At 43.1% G+C, this 19,369-nt stretch overlaps 1 protein-coding gene across 4 annotated transcripts in view; it reads left to right on the top strand.

Moving 5' to 3' along the window:
- Positions 1–19,369, top strand: part of GRK3 (G protein-coupled receptor kinase 3) — a 556,585-nt gene that overhangs the window by 204,193 nt on the left and 333,023 nt on the right. For all 4 annotated transcript variants that reach the window (XM_063913215.1, XM_063913214.1, XM_063913217.1 and 1 more), the window contains exon 2: positions 15,871–15,947. In XM_063913215.1, the coding sequence (XP_063769285.1) occupies positions 15,871–15,947 (77 nt within the window). The remainder of the gene's footprint in view (positions 1–15,870; positions 15,948–19,369) is intronic.

Raw genomic sequence — 19,369 nt, 5'->3', positions numbered from 1 at the left:
CATTATACATGTAAGACGAAAAACAAAAACAAAGGCTGCTTGGCAGAGCAGCACCGAGGCAGCCATCCGCGGCGCCAACTAGATCTCAAACAATGCACATAATACAGAAGATTTAAGTATTACATCAAAAGATAAACCACACAGACAATAAAGACAGAAAGAATAATGCATGATTGGTGTAGGCATTTTGGGTAATAACCTCCAGGGGTTGTGTATTCCACCCTCACAAGGTACCAGGTGCGGCAGCCATCTTAGGCGCACTGCATAGGATTACCCAGGGTGGAATAGTCCACCCCTACCCCTAGAAGAGAACACAAAACGGGGAGATTGCAGAGTCCTTAAATTCAGAGTAGGGTTCCACTAATACCATCAGGTCCATGTATTTTTCATCCCATCCACAAGCGCACCAGATAAGGCAGCCATGTTGGGCGCACTACGAAGGTTACACAGTGGGAGATGAGCCATACAAGGGCCAAATGCATGTATGGGAAAACTGACACGTGTGTAGGAGTATGCTATACCCTGCATGGAAAGATCCAAATGAAGCACACCCTGCCCACGGAGGAACCATCCGAGGAAGCCATGTGGGGCGCACTGCGTAGGTTACTGCTGTGGGGCGCACTGTGTAGGTTACTGCTGGCAGGGTGTGCAACCAATGGAGGAACACATTACAGGAATAGAACACAGTGGGGTGGAAGTACGCTGTAAGAAGAAAGAAGAGAAAAAAAAACACATTTGCAGGAAAACTGTAGTAACATTATTTTGTGAAAATGATAAATGACCTGGTCTCATGAGAGCAGTGCGGGTGGGTGTGAGAATGTGGGGAGCACACTAATGTCCAATGGAACTGACCCAGCAAAGTCTGGTCCTGGTGCGCACGTCCCTCAGTTCCCTGCTCAGCTTGAGGGGTAGTCCCGGGGGCAGTCACGATGTTCTTGGACAGAGGAGTAATAGGCATTGGTCCTGGTGTTCTCATGGCAGAGGTGAGGAGAGACCACATGATGGTCCTGAGTTGCAGTGTTTGGGGAGCTAGTTTAATTAGAGATTTTAGCATAGTCCAAATCCAGTTCAAACTCCGGTTCTAACTCCATTCTTAAAACACATTCTTAACAGATGCATTCTTCACAAATGCAAGCAGGCCAAGTCCTGACTGCAGGCCTTGATAATATTGCTCTTAAATGCTCCAACTATATCAGCTTGCAAAGGGGGAGGTGTGCAATCAGAAGTTCAGCTAATTAACAGAGGGGATTTTGCATTGAAGAAGGATCACAGACATTTGCAGACAAACTTTCTTGAGGTGTGAGAAGTGTAGCCAGAGAGAGATGAGAGACTCAGATATACAAGCATGAGGATGATGTTTTTATCTTCCCTGCAGCAGGGAATTATGGAAGCTCCGACCAAGGACCAGCGGGACCGCGCATCATGAGCATTATCATTCACAGACACTGAATGATCTGCACTATTATGAAAGCTTTGTAGTTCTGATCGGTCGGCAATGGACAAATCGCTCATAATATCGTCTAGTGCAGAGGTTCTCAAACTCGGTCCTCGGGGGCACACACAGTGCATGTTTTGCAGGTCTCCTCACAGAATCGCAAGTGAAATAATTCGCTCCACCTGTGGACCTTTTAAAATGGGTCAGTGAGTAATTAATACACCTGTGCACCTGCTGGGTTACCTGCAAAACATGCACTGTGTGTGCCCCCGAGGACCGAGTTTGAGAACCTCTGGTCTAGTGTATGGGCCACTTAAGTCAGATTGTGCTTTACTTTCCAGGGTAATGTGGGGTATAGATAGCAATGCTCATGGCTGGACATTTACACAATCTTGGAAAGCTAAAAACGGAGTATAGAAGTTACATTTATTACATCTTTCAATTGTAGTTTGTGTAATTGTTATATAACATTGACCATTTAAATATCATTGAATATTCTCTTAGGATACAGAGATTGTGCGACGGTATCACTTACAGTGAAGTTTATACACATTAAAATGATAAACTTCTGAAGGAGATGTTTGAGTGACAGTCTATGGCTATATGATTTATTTTGGGAATGTTCAGGATATGGCCGATGTCCGTATCACCATAACAATGTGTAATTTGGTGGTTACATTTCTGTTCCCTCAGATGCTCTGGTGTGATAATTAGACACTTTCACATGCTATTCTTGTTATTGTGACCACATTAGAGTATTTTCTTTAGGAAAACTGCTATTCATTTAGAGACTGGCCAGAGGATACTGTGTATGGCTACTGTATCTGGTTGCAGACATTACAGAACATTAAAGTACCAGTGACCATTGCTGGATTCTACAATATCATTGCTCTTGTGTTTGTCTGTGAATGGGGCTTTCCACCCACTATTAAATATAGATATAAAGATTTCTGCTTCTCATCAGGATTTGCGTTTTGTTGAATAAAATGTGTTCCTATGTATACAGAACCTAATTTCTATTGAGGTTTTTTTTTTTTTTTAAATTACAAGTCAAGAGTTAACTTATCTCCACTGCAGTAATGCCCACAGTGGTTTACAGGTCACAACAAATGGCTAAATTATGCCTACCCAGCTTTGCCAAGTAATAACAGATGAGAAATAACATCTCTTGTATACAGGAGTACAATTGTTCATTCTGCAGGAACAGATCTACACCCCGCTGTTTACAAAACAAGCAATTTGCTGGGACAGTATCTGAATAGATGAGGCAGCCATGTGCATCCTTCTTGTGGCCTCCTGTACATGGTAGTTTCCGGCGGCTGGTGGAAGCTCGATTTATGATACATATTAATATGGTGGTGATTGACTTAGACAGGTTAGTGGGTGTCCAGCCCAGTGCTTTCTGTTCCCACACAGTATAAAAGTAATATTGAAGCTGGGGGTTAAGCAGAGGTGTCAGATTGTGCGAGGCGTCCGGGAAATGAGGAAGAAATTATGTTCCCCCAGAAGAGTTCACTGTAGGAAACTTGTCATATGGAATCCGGTTGTAAAAGGTGTTAATCTGGAAGTTGGTCTTAAAATGTAATTGTTTGTCTAGTAGGGAGGCCAATCCCGCGCCATTTTTTAAATCCCAGGTATCGGGGTTGAAAAATGGTTAATCCCGGGATACCTGGGATTGGTTTCTTTTTATGTGTCAATGCCATCCCCATCCCGGACGAATTTTGGCCTAAATCCCGGGATCCCACCGATCCCAATCCCGGGATTGGCCAACCTAGTCGCTAGGTATTTACCCTGAGTTACTGCTCAGAGAGATACAGGGAGGGATTATTCATGTAATGCATATTCTAATACATTGCGCCCCCTATCGCAGGGTATATTAGCGCCACATGGATGAATAATTTTGATCCTGACTTTGCACTCACTTGCTTTGTACGGACAGGTCTGTGGCCTATCTTGAACAAGACACAAACTGGTTAAAACTTAGACCAGTGTTTCCCAACCTTGGTCCTCAAGGCACACTAGCAGTCTTGGTTTTAGTGATATCCAGGTCTGAACAAAGACTTAATTAGTACCTCAGTTTTTTAATTTAACCATCTGTGCTGAAGCCTGGATATCACTAAAACCTGCACTGTTGGTGTGCCTTGAGGACCGCGGTTGGGAATGCCTGATTTAGACAATGGCTACTAATATGGTGTTGGATGGACTTGAAGAGCTGCTAATTTACAGCTCAGAGGAAAGATGGGTATTATGTGGCACTGATTGGCACTTACTGTCATCACTATAGGGTATATGTTGTAATATGTAGCCATCAGTGGTTATATAGTGTGTACTGTAGGTAATTAATGAGTAATCTACATGTTTTGGTTATTGTATTTAATAATATCTGAGTCAATACTGTATGAAATATTCACAACATTGCTACTGTAGTTATGCTATTCTGGTCATTTGTGACCAGAGCACCTTCTGGCTGCTTGTGGAGGTCACACGCATTCATGGTAGTGTACCCGGTATATGTAGTAGCCAGTGCTTGTTATACTGATAATACATATTGCAATGATTCAAATATTACACCTTGTTAAACACACTTGACACAATAAATTTGGGAGATTAATATAATCACTTGGGGGGGAATTAAAATGTTTTCACTGGCGGCTGTTAGTGCTGGGCGCCTGACAGAGCTCCATTTGGGTGCGAACAACTGCCAGCGTCGGCATTTCTGTTCACAACAGGCCCTGATCAACGTGTTAAAAATAAAACAGGTGAATAGCGCCCCCAGATCTCCCGTCACTAGAAAAAATTAATTGACCCATAGTAAAAAAAAAAAAAAAAAAAGATTGCAATACAGTATATGTGGCTGCACTGATATAAAGTGTGGTGGCGCTGGCATTACCATTGGGGATATCGGTGTTTGTTTATTAGGGTAATTGGTTATAGGTTACTATGTATGCCAATTTTTCTATACGTATTTATAATATATTTAAAGATAGTCATAATCCATAATCCATTTAATACATACATAATTCCATTATAATCCTCTTTTCTCTGACGTCCTAGTGGATGCTGGGAACTCCGTAAGGACCATGGGGAGTAGCGGCTCCGCAGGAGACTGGGCACAAATAGAAAGCTTTAGTACTACCTGGCGTGCACTGGCTCCTCCCCCCATGACCCTCCTCTAAGCCTCAGTTAGATTTTTGTGCCCGAACGAGAAGGGTGCACACTAGGGGCTCTCCTGAGCTTCTTAGTGAAAGTTTTAGTTTAGGTTTTTTATTTTCAGTGAGACCTGCTGGCAACAGGCTCACTGCATCGAGGGACTAAGGGGAGAAGAAGCGAACTCACCTGCGTGCAGAGTGGATTGGGCTTCTTAGGCTACTGGACACCATTAGCTCCAGAGGGACCGATCACAGGCCCAGCCTTGGAGCTCGGTCCCAGAGCCGCGCCGCCGGCCCCCTTACAGAGCCAGAAGCAAGAAGAGGTCCGACAAATCGGCGGCAGAAGACATCCTGTCTTCCACAAGGTAGCGCACAGCACTGCAGCTGTACGCCATTGGTTCTCAGCACACTTCACACTCCGGTCACTGAGGGTGCAGGGCGCTAGGGGGGGGCGCCCTGAGCAGCAATAGAAACACCTTGGCTGGCTAAAAATACATCACATATAGCCCCTGGGCTATATGGATGAATTTTAACCCCTGCCAGATTTTCACAAAAAGCGGGAGAAAGGCCGCCGAGAAGGGGGCGGAGCTTATCTCCTCAGCACACAGGCGCCATTTTCCCTCACCGCTCCGCTGGAAGGACGTCTCCCTGACTCTCCCCTGCAGTCCTGCACTACAGAAACAGGGTAAAAAAGAGAGGGGGGCACTAATTGGCGGGTTATTAACAATACAGCAGCTATAAGGGAGAAACACTTATATAAGGTTGTCCCTATATCTATATATAGCGCTCTGGTGTGTGCTGGCATACTCTCCCTCTGTCTCCCCAAAGGGCTAGTGGGGTCCTGTCCTCTATCAGAGCATTCCCTGTGCGTGTGCTGTGTGTCGGTACGTTTGTGTCGACATGTATGAGGAGGAAAATGATGTGGAGGCGGAGCAATTGCCTATAATAGAGATGTCACCCCCTAGGGAGTCGACACCTGAGTGGATGGCTTTATGGAAGGATTTACGTGACAGTGTCAGCTCCTTACAAAAGACAGTTGATGACATGAGACAGCCGGCTGATCAGCTAGTCCCTGTCCAGGTGTCTCAGAAACCATCAGGGGCTCTAAAAAGGCCGTTACCTCAGGTGGTGGATACTGACGTCGACACGGATACTGACTCCAGTGTCGACGGTGAGGAGACAAACGTGACTTCCAGTAGGGCCACACGTTACATGATCACGGCAATGAGAGAGGTGTTAAACATTTCTGATACTGCAAGTACCACTAAAAAGGGTATTATGTGGGGTGTGAAAAAACTACCTGTAGTTTTTCCTGAATCAGACGAATTAAATGAGGTGTGTGATGAAGCGTGGGTTTCCCCCGATAAAAAACTGATAATTTCTAAAAAGTTATTGGCATTATACCCTTTCCCGCCAGAGGTTAGGGCGCGTTGGGAAACACCCCCTAGAGTGGATAAAGCGCTCACACGCTTATCAAAACAAGTGGCGTTACCGTCTCCAGATACGGCCGCCCTCAAGGAACCAGGTGACAGAAAACTGGAAAATATCCTAAAAAGTATATACACACATACTGGTGTTATACTGCGACCAGCAATCGCCTCAGCCTGGATGTGCAGCGCTGGGGTGGCTTGGTCGGATTCCCTGACTGAAAATATTGATACCCTGGATAGGGACAGTATATTGTTGACTATAGAGCATTTAAAAGATGCATTTCTATATATGCGAGATGCACAGAGGGATATTTCCACTCTGGCATCAAGAGTGAGTGCGCTGTCCATTTCTGCCAGAAGAGGATTATGGACACGACAGTGGTCAGGTGATGCGGACTCTAAACGGCATATGGAAATATTGCCTTATAAAGGGGAGGAGTTATTTGGGGTCGGTCTATCGGACCTGGTGGCCACGGCAACTGCTGGGAAATCCACATTTTTACCCCAGGTCGCCGCTCAACATAAAAAGACGCCGTCTTATCCGGCTCAGTCCTTTCGTCCCCATAAGGGCAAGCGGGCAAAAGGTTCCTCTTTTTTGCCCCGGGGCAGAGGAAGGGGAAAAAGACTGCAACAGACAGCCAATTCCCAGGAACAAAAGCCCTCCCCCGCTTCTGCCAAGTCCTCAGCATGACGCTGGGGCCTTACAAGCGGACTCAGGCACGGTGGGGGCCCGTCTCAAGAATTTCAGCGCGCAGTGGGCTCACTCGCAAGTGGACCCCTGGATCCTTCAAGCAGTATCTCAGGGGTACAAATTGGAGTTCGAGACGTCTCCCCCTCGCCGGTTCCTGAAGTCTGCTTTACCAACGTCTCCCTCCGACAGGGAGGCAGTATTGGAGGCAGTTCACAAGCTGTATTCCCAGCAGGTGATAATCAAGGTACCCCTCCTGCAACAAGGGAAGGGGTATTATTCAACGCTGTTTGTGGTACCGAAGCCGGACGGCTCGGTAAGACCTATTTTAAATCTGAAATCCTTGAACACTTACATACAAAGGTTCAAGTTCAAGATGGAGTCACTCAGAGCAGTGATCGCGAACCTGGAAGAGGGGGACTTTATGGTGTCTCTGGACATCAAAGATGCCTACCTCCATGTCCCCATTTACCCTTCTCATCAAGGGTACCTCAGGTTTGTGGTACAAAACTGTCACTATCAGTTTCAGACGCTGCCGTTTGGATTATCCACGGCACCCCGGGTCTTTACCAAGGTAATGGCCGAAATGATGATTCTTCTTTGAAGAAAAGGCGTTTTAATTATCCCTTACTTGGACGATCTCCTGATAAGGGCAAGATCCAGAGAACAGTTAGTAGTCGGAGTAGCACTATCTCAGGTAGTGCTACGGCAGCACGGCTGGATTCTAAATATCCCAAAATCGCAGCTGATTCCGACGACACGTCTTCTGTTCCTAGGGATGATTCTGGACACAGTCCAGAAAAAGGTGTTCCTTCCGGAGGAAAAAGCCATCCGACCTAGTCAGAAACCTCCTGAAACCAGGGCAAGTCTCAGTGCATCAATGCACAAGAGTCCTGGGAAAGATGGTAGCTTCCTACGAAGCGATTCCATTCGGCAGATTCCACGCAAGAACGTTCCAGTGGGATCTGCTGGACAAATGGTCCGGATCGCATCTTCAGATGCATCAGCGGATAACCCTGTCCCCAAGGACAAGGGTGTCTCTTCTGTGGTGGTTGCAGAGTGCTCATCTTCTAGAGGGCCGCAGATTCGGCATTCAGGACTGGGTCCTGGTGACCACGGACGCCAGCCTGAGAGGCTGGGGAGCAGTCACACAAGGAAGAAATTTCCAGGGCTTGTGGTCAAGCCTGGAGACATCACTTCACATAAATATCCTGGAGCTAAGGGCCATCTACAATGCTCTAAGCCTAGCACGACCTCTGCTTCAAGGTCAGCCGGTGCTGATTCAGTCAGACAACATCACGGCAGTCGCCCACGTAAACAGACAGGGCGGCACAAGAAGCAGGAGGGCAATGGCAGAAGTTGCAAGGATTCTTCGCTGGGCGGAAAATCATGTGATAGCACTGTCAGCAGTGTTCATTCCGGGAGTGGACAACTGGGAAGCAGACTTCCTCAGCAGGCACGACCTCCACCCGGGAGAGTGGGGACTTCACCCAGAAGTCTTCCACATGATTGTGAACCGTTGGGAAAAACCAAAGGTGGACATGATGGCGTCCCGCCTCAACAAAAAACTAGACAGGTATTGCGCCAGGTCACGGGACCCTCAGGCAATAGCTGTGGACGCTCTGGTAACACCATGGGTGTACCAGTCAGTGTATGTGTTCCCTCCTCTGCCTCTCATACCCAAGGTACTGAGAATCATAAGAAGGAGAGGAGTAAGGACTATACTCGTGGCTCCGGATTGGCCAAGAAGGACTTGGTACCCGGAACTTCAAGAGATGCTCACGGAGGACCCGTGGCCTCTACCTCTACGAAGGGACCTGCTCCAGCAGGGACCCTGTCTGTTTCAAGACTTACCGCGGCTGCGTTTGACGGCATGGCGGTTGAACGCCGGATCCTGAAGGAAAAAGGCATTCCGGATAAAGTCATCCCTACCCTGATCAAAGCCAGGAAGGATGTAACCGTGCAGCATTATCACCGTATTTGGCGTAAATATGTTGCGTGGTGCGAGGCCAGGAAGGCCCCTACAGAGGAATTTCAACTGGGTCGGTTCCTGCATTTCCTGCAAACAGGACTGTCTATGGGCCTAAAATTAGGGTCCATTAAGGTTCAAATTTCGGCCCTGTCGATCTTCTTCCAAAAAGAACTGGCTTCAGTTCCTGAAGTTCAGACGTTTGTCAAAGGGGTGCTGCATATACAGCCTCCTTTTGTGCCTCCAGTGGCACCTTGAGATCTCAATGTGGTTTTGGGGTTCCTAAAATCACATTGGTTTGAACCACTCACCACTGTGGACTTAAAATATCTCACATGGAAAGTGGTAATGCTGTTGGCCCTGGCGTCAGCCAGGCGCGTGTCAGAATTGGCGGCTTTATCCTATAAAAGCCCTTACCTAATTTTTCATACGGATAGGGCAGAATTGAGGACTCGTCCTCAATTTCTCCCTAAGGTGGTTTCAGCGTTTCACCTGAACCAGCCTATTGTGGTACCTGCGGCTACTAGGGACTTGGAGGACTCCAAGTTGCTGGACGTAGTCAGGGCCCTGAAAATATATGTTTCCAGGACGGCTGGAGTCAGAAAATCTGACTCGCTGTTTATCCTGTATGCACCCAACAAGCTGGGTGCTCCTGCTTCTAAGCAGACTATTGCTCGTTGGATTTGTAGTACAATTCAGCTTGCTCATTCTGTGGCAGGCCTGCCACAGCCTAAATCTGTAAAAGCCCATTCCACAAGGAAAGTGGGCTCATCTTGGGCGGCTGCCCGAGGGGTCTCGGCTTTACAACTTTGCCGAGCAGCTACTTGGTCAGGGGCAAACACGTTTGCTAAATTCTACAAATTTGATACCCTGGCTGAGGAGGACCTGGAGTTCTCTCATTCGGTGCTGCAGAGTCATCCGCACTCTCCCGCCCGTTTGGGAGCTTTGGTATAATCCCCATGGTCCTTACGGAGTTCCCAGCATCCACTAGGACGTCAGAGAAAATAAGAATTTACTTACCGATAATTCTATTTCTCGTAGTCCGTAGTGGATGCTGGGCGCCCATCCCAAGTGCGGATTGTCTGCAATACTTGTACATAGTTATTGTTAACTAAATCGGGTTATTGTTGTAGTGAGCCATCTTTTCTAGAGGCTCCTCTGTTATCATACTGTTAACTGGGTTCAGATCACAAGTTATACGGTGTGATTGGTGTGGCTGGTATGAGTCTTACCCGGGATTCAAAATCCTTCCTTATTGTGTACGCTCGTCCGGGCACAGTATCCTAACTGAGGCTTGGAGGAGGGTCATGGGGGGAGGAGCCAGTGCACACCAGGCAGTACTAAAGCTTTCTATTTGTACCCAGTCTCCTGCGGAGCCGCTACTCCCCATGGTCCTTACGGAGTTCCCAGCATCCACTACGGACTACGAGAAATAGAATTATCGGTAAGTAAATTCTTATTTTTTTTTGTTTTACTTATTGTGTGCGCTTAAATTGTTGGCTGTTAAATTTTGGCCCTTGCTTTCCACTTATTTACATGTGCTATTAAATCTCAAATAGCATACCTTTCAGAGGAATAAAGTGAGAGGCCATGCGCAAATAATCCAAACTACCTAAAGATTATTTACTGCATACTGATTTTGTTGAAGACCAATCTTTTATCCTGATTAGAAGCAAATGATATCCAGATTCGCTGTAATGAATTAGCACATAATAGGAGATTGACCTAGGCAACAGATGCAATGAGAGAACAGCTTGTTGCATTGTGATTTAAATTGAATATCTGCGGGTCATCATCATGAAAATACTTGTTTTACAAGGCTCTGCAACATTTTATTCACCGTAGGCTTTTGGGCTATTTTGATCAAAGTATATTATGTCTTGTCAAGAAATAAGATAGACTGGTTGCATGATAATTATATCTATGGGATGGAAGCGTGTTTTAACTAGAACAATCCTTGTGTACTGAAACTGAACATATTAGTACTGTTTACCCCTTTAATTGCTCAAAGAGGGTTTGATTTATATATAGATATTTCGTATAATAGACCAATTCTTCAATTGAAGCCTGGATAGGTAAAATGCCCAAAAGTAGGAAGGTTGCTCATTTACATGGTTCTTATAAATTAATTATATAAGTATAATAAGTATAGGCTGAGTAATTCTTTTAATCCCTCCCAGCAAGAGTGGGCTATTTATGCCAAACATCATGACCATTAAGCTTCTACAAGTTTATTGGGGTGATTAATGCTCACTGTTGTTGAGCATCTCAGGCAAGTGGTAGCTGCTAAAAGCCTCAGTCATACCCCTTTTCCACTAGCTAAATTTACCCGTATTTTTGCACGGGGACGTGCATCAACACGGGTTTTTAGTAAGTGGAAACTGCTCAACACGGTTTGAGTGACCCTGCAATCCTTCCCGGGTAGCTACCTCGGTTGAACACGTTAATGACCCGGGTGTTGTGCAGTGGAAACGGTCATTAACCGTGTTTCAGAACCGAGTAATGAGTAGCATCAATAGGCTTTTACAGAGCTTACCCGGGTTAAGTGGAAACAGATCCGACCCGGGAATAACCTGTGTCTAAGTGCAGTGGAAACAGCGGGGCCGACACGAGTTGTAGCCAGGTTAAACATCCCGTATCGGACCCGGTACTCAGGTGGAAAAGGGGTATCAATGAATGATTTCAGATTGTTGCTAGACCTGTTGAATCTAAAGAACACGTAAATAGAACCTGTGAAACTGGCTAAAAAGTCTCAACAAGCAGCATAGTATGCCGTGATCAAAATAAATTTCAGAAGAGATGCGAAAGAAGGTTATTAGAAGTATATGAGTCTTGAAAGGGTTGCAAAGCCATGTCCAAGGCTGTGGGACTCCAGCAAACGACAGTGAGAGCCGTTCTCTCCAAATGGAGAAAACTTGGTGAATTTTCCCTGGAGTAACCAGATCCTCCAGGAACGCATCAATGACTCATCCAGGAACTCACAAAATATCCCAGGAATTGCAGATCTTGCTCACCTCAGAAAATGTCAGCTTTCTTAACTCCACCATAAGAAAGAGACTGCAAAAATGGTATCCTTGGGAAAGTTGCAAGGCGAAAGCCACTGCCACCTAAGAGGAGGAAAAAGACTTTTCTCACGTGCAAAAAATACATTGATAACCCTAAGTCTTTTGGATTGATGAGTTGAAAATTGAACTTTTTGGAAGACATGGGTCCTGTTATGTCTGACTCACAGCTAAAACAGCATTTCATAATATGAATATCCTACCAGCAGTCAAACAGGGTGGTAGTGATAGTTGTGGGGATGTTTTGCTGCTTCAGGACTTTAGTGACTCGCCATAATTGATAGCAGAATTCATGATTCCATCTACCAGAAAATGTTGAGGGAGAATGTCCGCCCATCAGTCTGTGAGCTGGAACTCTAGCACAGTTGGGTTATGCAGCAAGACAACGATCTGAGACACAAGCCCAGTTCCAACTCAAAATGACTAAAAATAAATAAATAAAATGAAGTGGTTTAGTCAAAGTCCTGACTTGATTTCAATTGAGATGCTGAGGCAGGACATTGAGCAAGGCAGTTATTAATAGTATTTGGTTGTTGTTGTTGCTAAAGGTGGCTGAGCCAGTTATTAGGTTAGGTGGCAATTCATTTATTCACATGGGTGGTATAGGTGTTCTGATCACTTTTTTACTTCATTAAATGAAATGATCATTTATCTTACGTTTATTCTGGTTGTCATGGTCTTTCATTACATTTTGTTTGAAGATCTGAAACAATTAATGTGACAAATATTAACACATAGAAGAATTCAGAAAGGGGGCAAAAACTTTTTTGTGCCACTTTGTCATTCATCTTGTGATATTTTCACCGGTCTTTATGTGGTTCATTATCAAGGAATTTCAGTGTCAAATAAAATCTTGTAATTGTCTTCCTAGTGTAGCAAATGACGATTACAAGTGAGACAGCGCCTCTTGGGCCTTTTTACGTTTTTTTAATTTGGTATTGTATATGAGTAAAGGTGGGTACACACTAACAGATATATCTGCAGATCAATTGATCTGCAGATATATCTATGGACGGATCGAGCAGTGTGTTCAGCATACACACTGCTCGATCCGTCGGGGACTGACGTCATGAACTGGGCGGGCGTGTACACACGCCCGCCCAGTTCACCTGTCAATCACCGCCGGCCGCCGCAGCATGTGTACAGGCGGTCGGCCGACCGCCCCGTACACACACAGCGACGCGTCAATATATCGGTAGATATATTGGCCGTCGGCTGTGCTGCGCGGCCGACACGATACGTCTGTGAACAACGGAGTTCACAGACGTATCGGCCGTACACACTGGCCGACGGTCCCGCGATATATCGGCCGTTCAAGAGAACGGCCGATATATCGACCAGTGTGTACGGGCCTTACGAGTGTGGCTTAGGAAAAGGACTAAGTTACTATCTTTGGCGCAAGTTGTAACCATTTATCGGTTTTATTCATGTAATTTTAATGTGCCTTCCTACTGAGCAGCCACACAATACTGCAACATCGACTCTTGCGTCCCCCTTTATTGTAACCAAACTGTTTTTCTCAGCACACTTCCTGTGTTCCACCCTTTGGTACCCATGAGGAGGTCAGGTAGTGTGGTACTCCTTTGGTAAGCAGCAATCCGTGACTAGCAATCCCCAGGAAAATTTGTTATGCTTTCAGCTTGTTGGTATTGGTAAATGTACTGCCACCTCATCATCACTATCAACTGACACCACATAATCATTTTTAGAGCATGTACGAACCAGCCCGGGCAGCTTGATGCCTGTTTGATATGTGGGCATCATAAGAATAGCCCTCAAAATAATTCCAAAGCTCAAACTCTGATCATACCAAGTCTTCTGCTTGATATCTGCTAATGCAATATTACTGTCTCTAGCTAATCTCTGGATTTTATTACATACTCCCACCACTGAAACCTACGGAATGCCAGCACTCTGCAAGACTCTTACTCATAAGCAAATAAGAGGTGCGACAGGTAACGTCCCATGATTGGTTAGATCATTGGTGGGATCCTACTCTGCTCAGTATTCCACCGCGTCCATTACCTTTTCAGCAGTGATCACCGACCGAGCCATAGCCTCCGCATATTTCTTACCCAGTCTGCTGGTCAAAGGCAGGGGGGCATTAACACTGTCCACATCAATTCCCTAACTGCTGGCAAGGGCCTGAGTGGAGCATATGCCTTTCAGATACAATTTGACATTTCAGGGCAAAAAAGTCCTGTGCCAGGTGCTTGAGTGCCCGGCCACTCCTTTGTCCAGCTTGAGAATTTTTGCATAGAGCAAGCAAACAATGTAGATGGTCAGCAGTAGTTCTATATGAGGGGGTGAGATTCAAATCTCCGCCCCCCTCTCCCGTCCCTATCGCACCCGCCGGCAGTATTCCAATGTTGCTGTGAACGGGTGTGACAAGTTCACTTCAGCTCGCTACCCCCGGGTATACACACAGTGCGATTTTTGCTATGGTCTGTTTTGACTGTACAATGTACTAGATTGTACACTTTCTAGTCAAAATTGCTATTGTCTATTTTTACTTGCGATGCCAACCCCGCCGGAGCACGCATCGGCGTCGGAAGCTGTATACACCCATTAATTTACTCTATATTTACTTTTGAACTCATTTTGATTAGGTCAGTACTTTGATTCTTTATTATGTTACGGTTTGGATAAGAATAATCATTCTTTTTTTGCACTATTTGTAAAAAAAAGAAAGAAAAAAGGTTAAAAATTCTGCAGACTTAAATTTTTTTGTGTGTAAATATTAGTTGAGGAAGCATCTTAGATTTTGAAATAAAATACTGCAGGTATCGTACTATTTTTCCATGGTTTCTGTTTTCTATATTTTACCTCTGCTCAGCTTTATTTCACTATGATATGATTGTGATAACCTTTTTGGTGAATGTTTACTCAGAGGATGGTTTACAAGCGGAATTGATCTAAACGGTAAAGCAATTAAACATTCCTAAATACTGTATGATCTGTTTAAAAGTTCACACTGTGAGTAAATTTGCTGTTGCCCCCTTTCCTAGCAAAACACAACTTTGCCTAAAATATCTCCAGTGTTCTCTATTTAAATATTCTTTGAAAAACAAGATGACTTGGCCTGTGTTCCCCCCCCCCCCCCCCCTCCCCAACTAACTACTTAGGTATGTTTATGAACGTAATTTGTTAATTACCTGCACTTTCTCTTTAGTGTCACCTGAATTTATATAAATAGTGTCATTTTCTAGTCAATGAACACTGCTTACAAAGGCTATTCAGAAGGTTAGGTCCTGCAATTAATATCAGGACATATAATAATGCCTATGTAGAGTGCAGCATTTCTACAATAGAAATGAAGTCATGTGACATATTTAGCACTTCATTTGAATGCCGTAGAAACTCTTAGTTAAATGGGATCAGTATGAAATACCTACAATCACAATCCCGACTGTCAAAATCCCGACAACAATTGACCGACTGTCAAAATCCCGACAAGGTCAAAATACAGACCTTTTAAAATACCGACAAGGTCAAAATACCGACATTTAAAATGTCAACAGGTCAAAAAGTCAACATGAGCTTTTCATCGTTTTTTTGGTGCGTATGTCGACATAGGTTGACATAGACACTGTATAAGTATACCGCGTCCCACACTATTGTATTCCTCCTCCGTGTCCACTGGGATGGTAAAGTATGAATAAGTCGGTTTCAATAAAAACATGAAAAACTCATGGTGATTTTTTTTTGACCTGTCGACATTTTAAATGTCTATTTTGAACTTGACGGGATTTTAACCGTCGGTCAATGGTTGTCGGGATTTTGTCCCGTCTGGATTTTGATTGTAGGTAAATTGACCGCATCCCCCTTAAATTATGATGATTGACCTTGTTGTCTGCATATTGCAACATGTATGAAGCACAATATAATCTGATCAGAAGTTATCGTGTGCCAATCAGGACAGACCATAAATGTGATGGTGACTTCATGTACAGGAATCTGTTTCTTAGGACCTAGTATTTCATGTGTCATTGGATTTTGTGCAGTAAAAAGATGGATGTAAAGCACTATTTAAACTTTTTTTATCTTATTGAGAGCCTGGATAACTTGCGCCAATGCCAGTGTTATATTTAGTGCTCTTGGCGGTTTATTAATCAGTATCCTCTTGTTTGATTGCAGCATTCGAAGTGTCATGCAGAAGTATCTGGAAGAACGAGGTGAACTGACCTTCGACAAAATATTTAACCAGAAGATAGGTAAGAGCAGTACAAGTTGTTGATGTACAAGTGTTGATGTTTTATCTTTTCAATAATAATTATTTGTGTTACAATTAGTCTTCCAATGGTGGATTTTAATACAGTTACTTTATATTGCTGAGGGTAATAAGTAGCCCCAACATATGCAAAATAATTAGTGCAACTGTTATCTTAACAAGGGATAGAAAGATCTTGGATGATGGACTTGCTATATATCCAGTAAACCTGAGTATATGTGCATGCAGTTTGTTGTAATTACTTTGAATGTTGTACATGTACTGCATATGATCCAGCGTAGGTACTAAATAAATGTGTTTCTGGGGGTGAAGACGCACACAAAGGATGTTTAGTGGGGTCTTAGGGCTTCAATGTTCTCAAATACTAATCAGTAGGTTAGTGTATGTGGAAAAGTAACATTGCACAAATTATTGTGGCATGGATGATTAAAACAATGACATTCCAGATTTTCTGATTGAGACACTCTAATCACTTAATTTAATATATTCAAGACGGTTGTAGTCAAGAGCCAGAAGTGTACGTTAAAATCAATAAGTAAATGAACGAGCACGTGTAAAGTCAAGGCTTTATCTAGTTGGCGGACAATAAGGGTTTAAAAATAATTTTGGTACGTTTAGTTCTAGAACTTTTAGTGTGGTGATGAAACTTTTTATTTTAAATGCATAGATAGATTTGGCAGTATAATAGTTCAGTAGCATTATTGGCATTAAATACCGTTGTGATTATAGAAGGCTTATCTGAATAAGAGGATTACGTTTATTAATAATGTTACATTGCTAAAGTAAAATTTCTGAAACGATTTGCAAGTATGTGTTTGTATATACACATAGTAGCTCTATTGTGAGTTTGAATGATACAGGTATTATACCGTATACTATAAGCAATAAATGCAGTCTAATGCTGCTTTCACATCGCAAACCCTGCTTTTGAAACGGTTCTTTAAACGGGTCTGAGCAGTTAAACCCCCTTCACATTGCATGTTGTCACTGGTATATTACCGTTTCATTACCGTTTTGGTACCTTTCACACTGAACCCGTTTCTCCCATAGAAAACAGTGGTTGTCATTTTAAATGGACTTTTCTGGCCCACACATTAATAATAATTATTAATTAATTATTAATAATTTGGCTAGTCGTACGATGGAACCCGGCAGCTTCAAGCATCTTTACCATGTTTTTGTAGATTACTGCATCGTTCACTGTCCCAGTGATTTGTCTAGCAATTTCTTCATCCCCTCTCATCCTAAGCAGCTCCAGTGGCGCACCCAGGGGGGTTTCCGAGCACCCAGAAACCCCCCTCCACTAAAAAAATAAATAAAAAATTTTTATTTTTTATTTTTATTTTAGCTGCATGAGTATTATTAATGGCTGTCTAGCGTCCTCTGCAGCCTGCTGTCTTCCTGGTGGCACTTGTAAGTGCAATAAAAGTTTACCGTACTTTATTTTAATTATAGTACATATATATCCATGTGCATACATATATACATATATACACATGTACATACACACACACACACACACACACACACACTATATATACATGTGTATATATACGTGTACTGTATGTGTGTGTGTGTGTGTGTGTATATATATATATATATATATATGCATGTTTAATATGCTGTGTATATGTGTGTGTGTATATATATATATATATATATATATATATATATATACATACACGGTATATATATATATGTGTAGATATGTATATATATATATATATATATATATTATATACACAGACACACTAGTTTTATGGACCCAGCATATACTGGGTCACCTCAGTCCCCACCCCTGTGATTGGCTCCACCCAGTTCTGGAAACACCCCCCCCCCCCCATGCAAATCCTGCATTTGCCACTGAGCTCCCTAACCACCTCATCACTCCAATGTGCCATTTTAAACTGTATTCTGTATAATAAAATGCTTCTTCACTCTCATGTGTTTCCTCCAGTTTATTTCCTGCTTCTGCCTGGTGACATCATGCATGGAGACAGCCTATCACCTTCTTGCACAATGAAACGGGTCTGAACCGTGTAGGACCCTGCTTTTTAACCGTTTTAAAATACCAGTAATCTGTAACCAGTAAATTCAAAGTGGCCCTTTCACACCGCAGCTAGAACCGTTTTGGAAGGCTTAAAAAACTGCAATTTACCGGGTTATAGCTGCGGTGTGAAAGGGGTATAAAAAAGGATATAACCTGTATATGCAGGCTGGACAGTTTACTGGTGATTAATGGAATGTTAGTGCAATGTTAGATTGTGTTCGTATAGTATATAATAACATACAAATTAATTCACAGATATGATTTTGCAGTTACAAATCCACTTGCTGTAGGTTTAGCAAACGCAGTGGCCTCACTGATCAGGGTGAAAAAAAATGTTCTTGCTGTTTGCCAGCTCCTCTTGTGTAAATGTCTACAATAATAGCTGAAGACTGTGATAGTGAGATATTCAGCTTATATATTTTAGCATGTCTGGCTTTTTAATTTGCTTTTATTCTGCATAATCACGAATGACTTGTTTCTGACTATATAAACTTTGTGCTTTATTGTAGCTGCTATTGCAGATTCCAAGGAAAATTTGGTCAAGAATAGGCTTGTTAACTTATTTCATTTGGATTCTGTCCCAGCAATGCCATAGAGCTAAAATGAATCGTATACTTTTATATTTATGGCTATAAATAAATGGTTCCCTGAGTGTTTGGAAAAGGAGGTTTGCAGTTATTTGGATAGTTTTATTAGAGCAATCGATCTCTGCGATTTATTTCTGTAATAGCTGTATCGCTTTGACCACACGTTATACAGTCTGCTGCGCAAAGCTATACTTTTTAATTTACTGTGTTGGGAATACAAACTCTGCCACTGTTTCTAAACAAGTGACAAGTCCAAAAAAGTATGAACGTGTTTGGCTTACACTATAGTGGAATTTGTTGGTAAATTGATAATCTAATAGGATTTATTGAGGAATTAATAGCATGCATGCAAAGTTTTTAAGGAATATATAAACACTTTTGTGAGAAGGGTATCGTCTTCTATAACTGTGGTATTATGAGCGATCCTGATAGCTGAGTGAAATTATTTGGCTTCAGATTAGTGATTGTATTGTTCATAACAGTTTCTGTTTTTGTGATCAAGCCAATTCAGGTGAAATACCCCAAGCTCGCTTTTTGTATAAGGAGAAGATATTTGCCAAGAAAATGTATCATCACATGATAGGGATTAGAGAAAGGTAGATGTCAATGATAAATATTGGATGTTAAAAGGAAGACTTAATTTCCCAGCTAAGGGGGAGATTCAGTTGGGGGCGACGTGCTGTCACAACATCGCTTATTTTGGCTTGTGCCGCCATAGGGATGCATAGGGAAATGAGCACTGTTCTTCTACGTTACTTTTCAGTGTTG

This window comes from Pseudophryne corroboree, chromosome 1 (assembly GCF_028390025.1).
Source record: "Pseudophryne corroboree isolate aPseCor3 chromosome 1, aPseCor3.hap2, whole genome shotgun sequence".
NCBI lineage: Eukaryota > Metazoa > Chordata > Amphibia > Anura > Myobatrachidae > Pseudophryne > Pseudophryne corroboree.
Note: the sequence above shows the minus strand (reverse complement) of the source record. Positions and strands in the feature narration are given on the sequence as shown.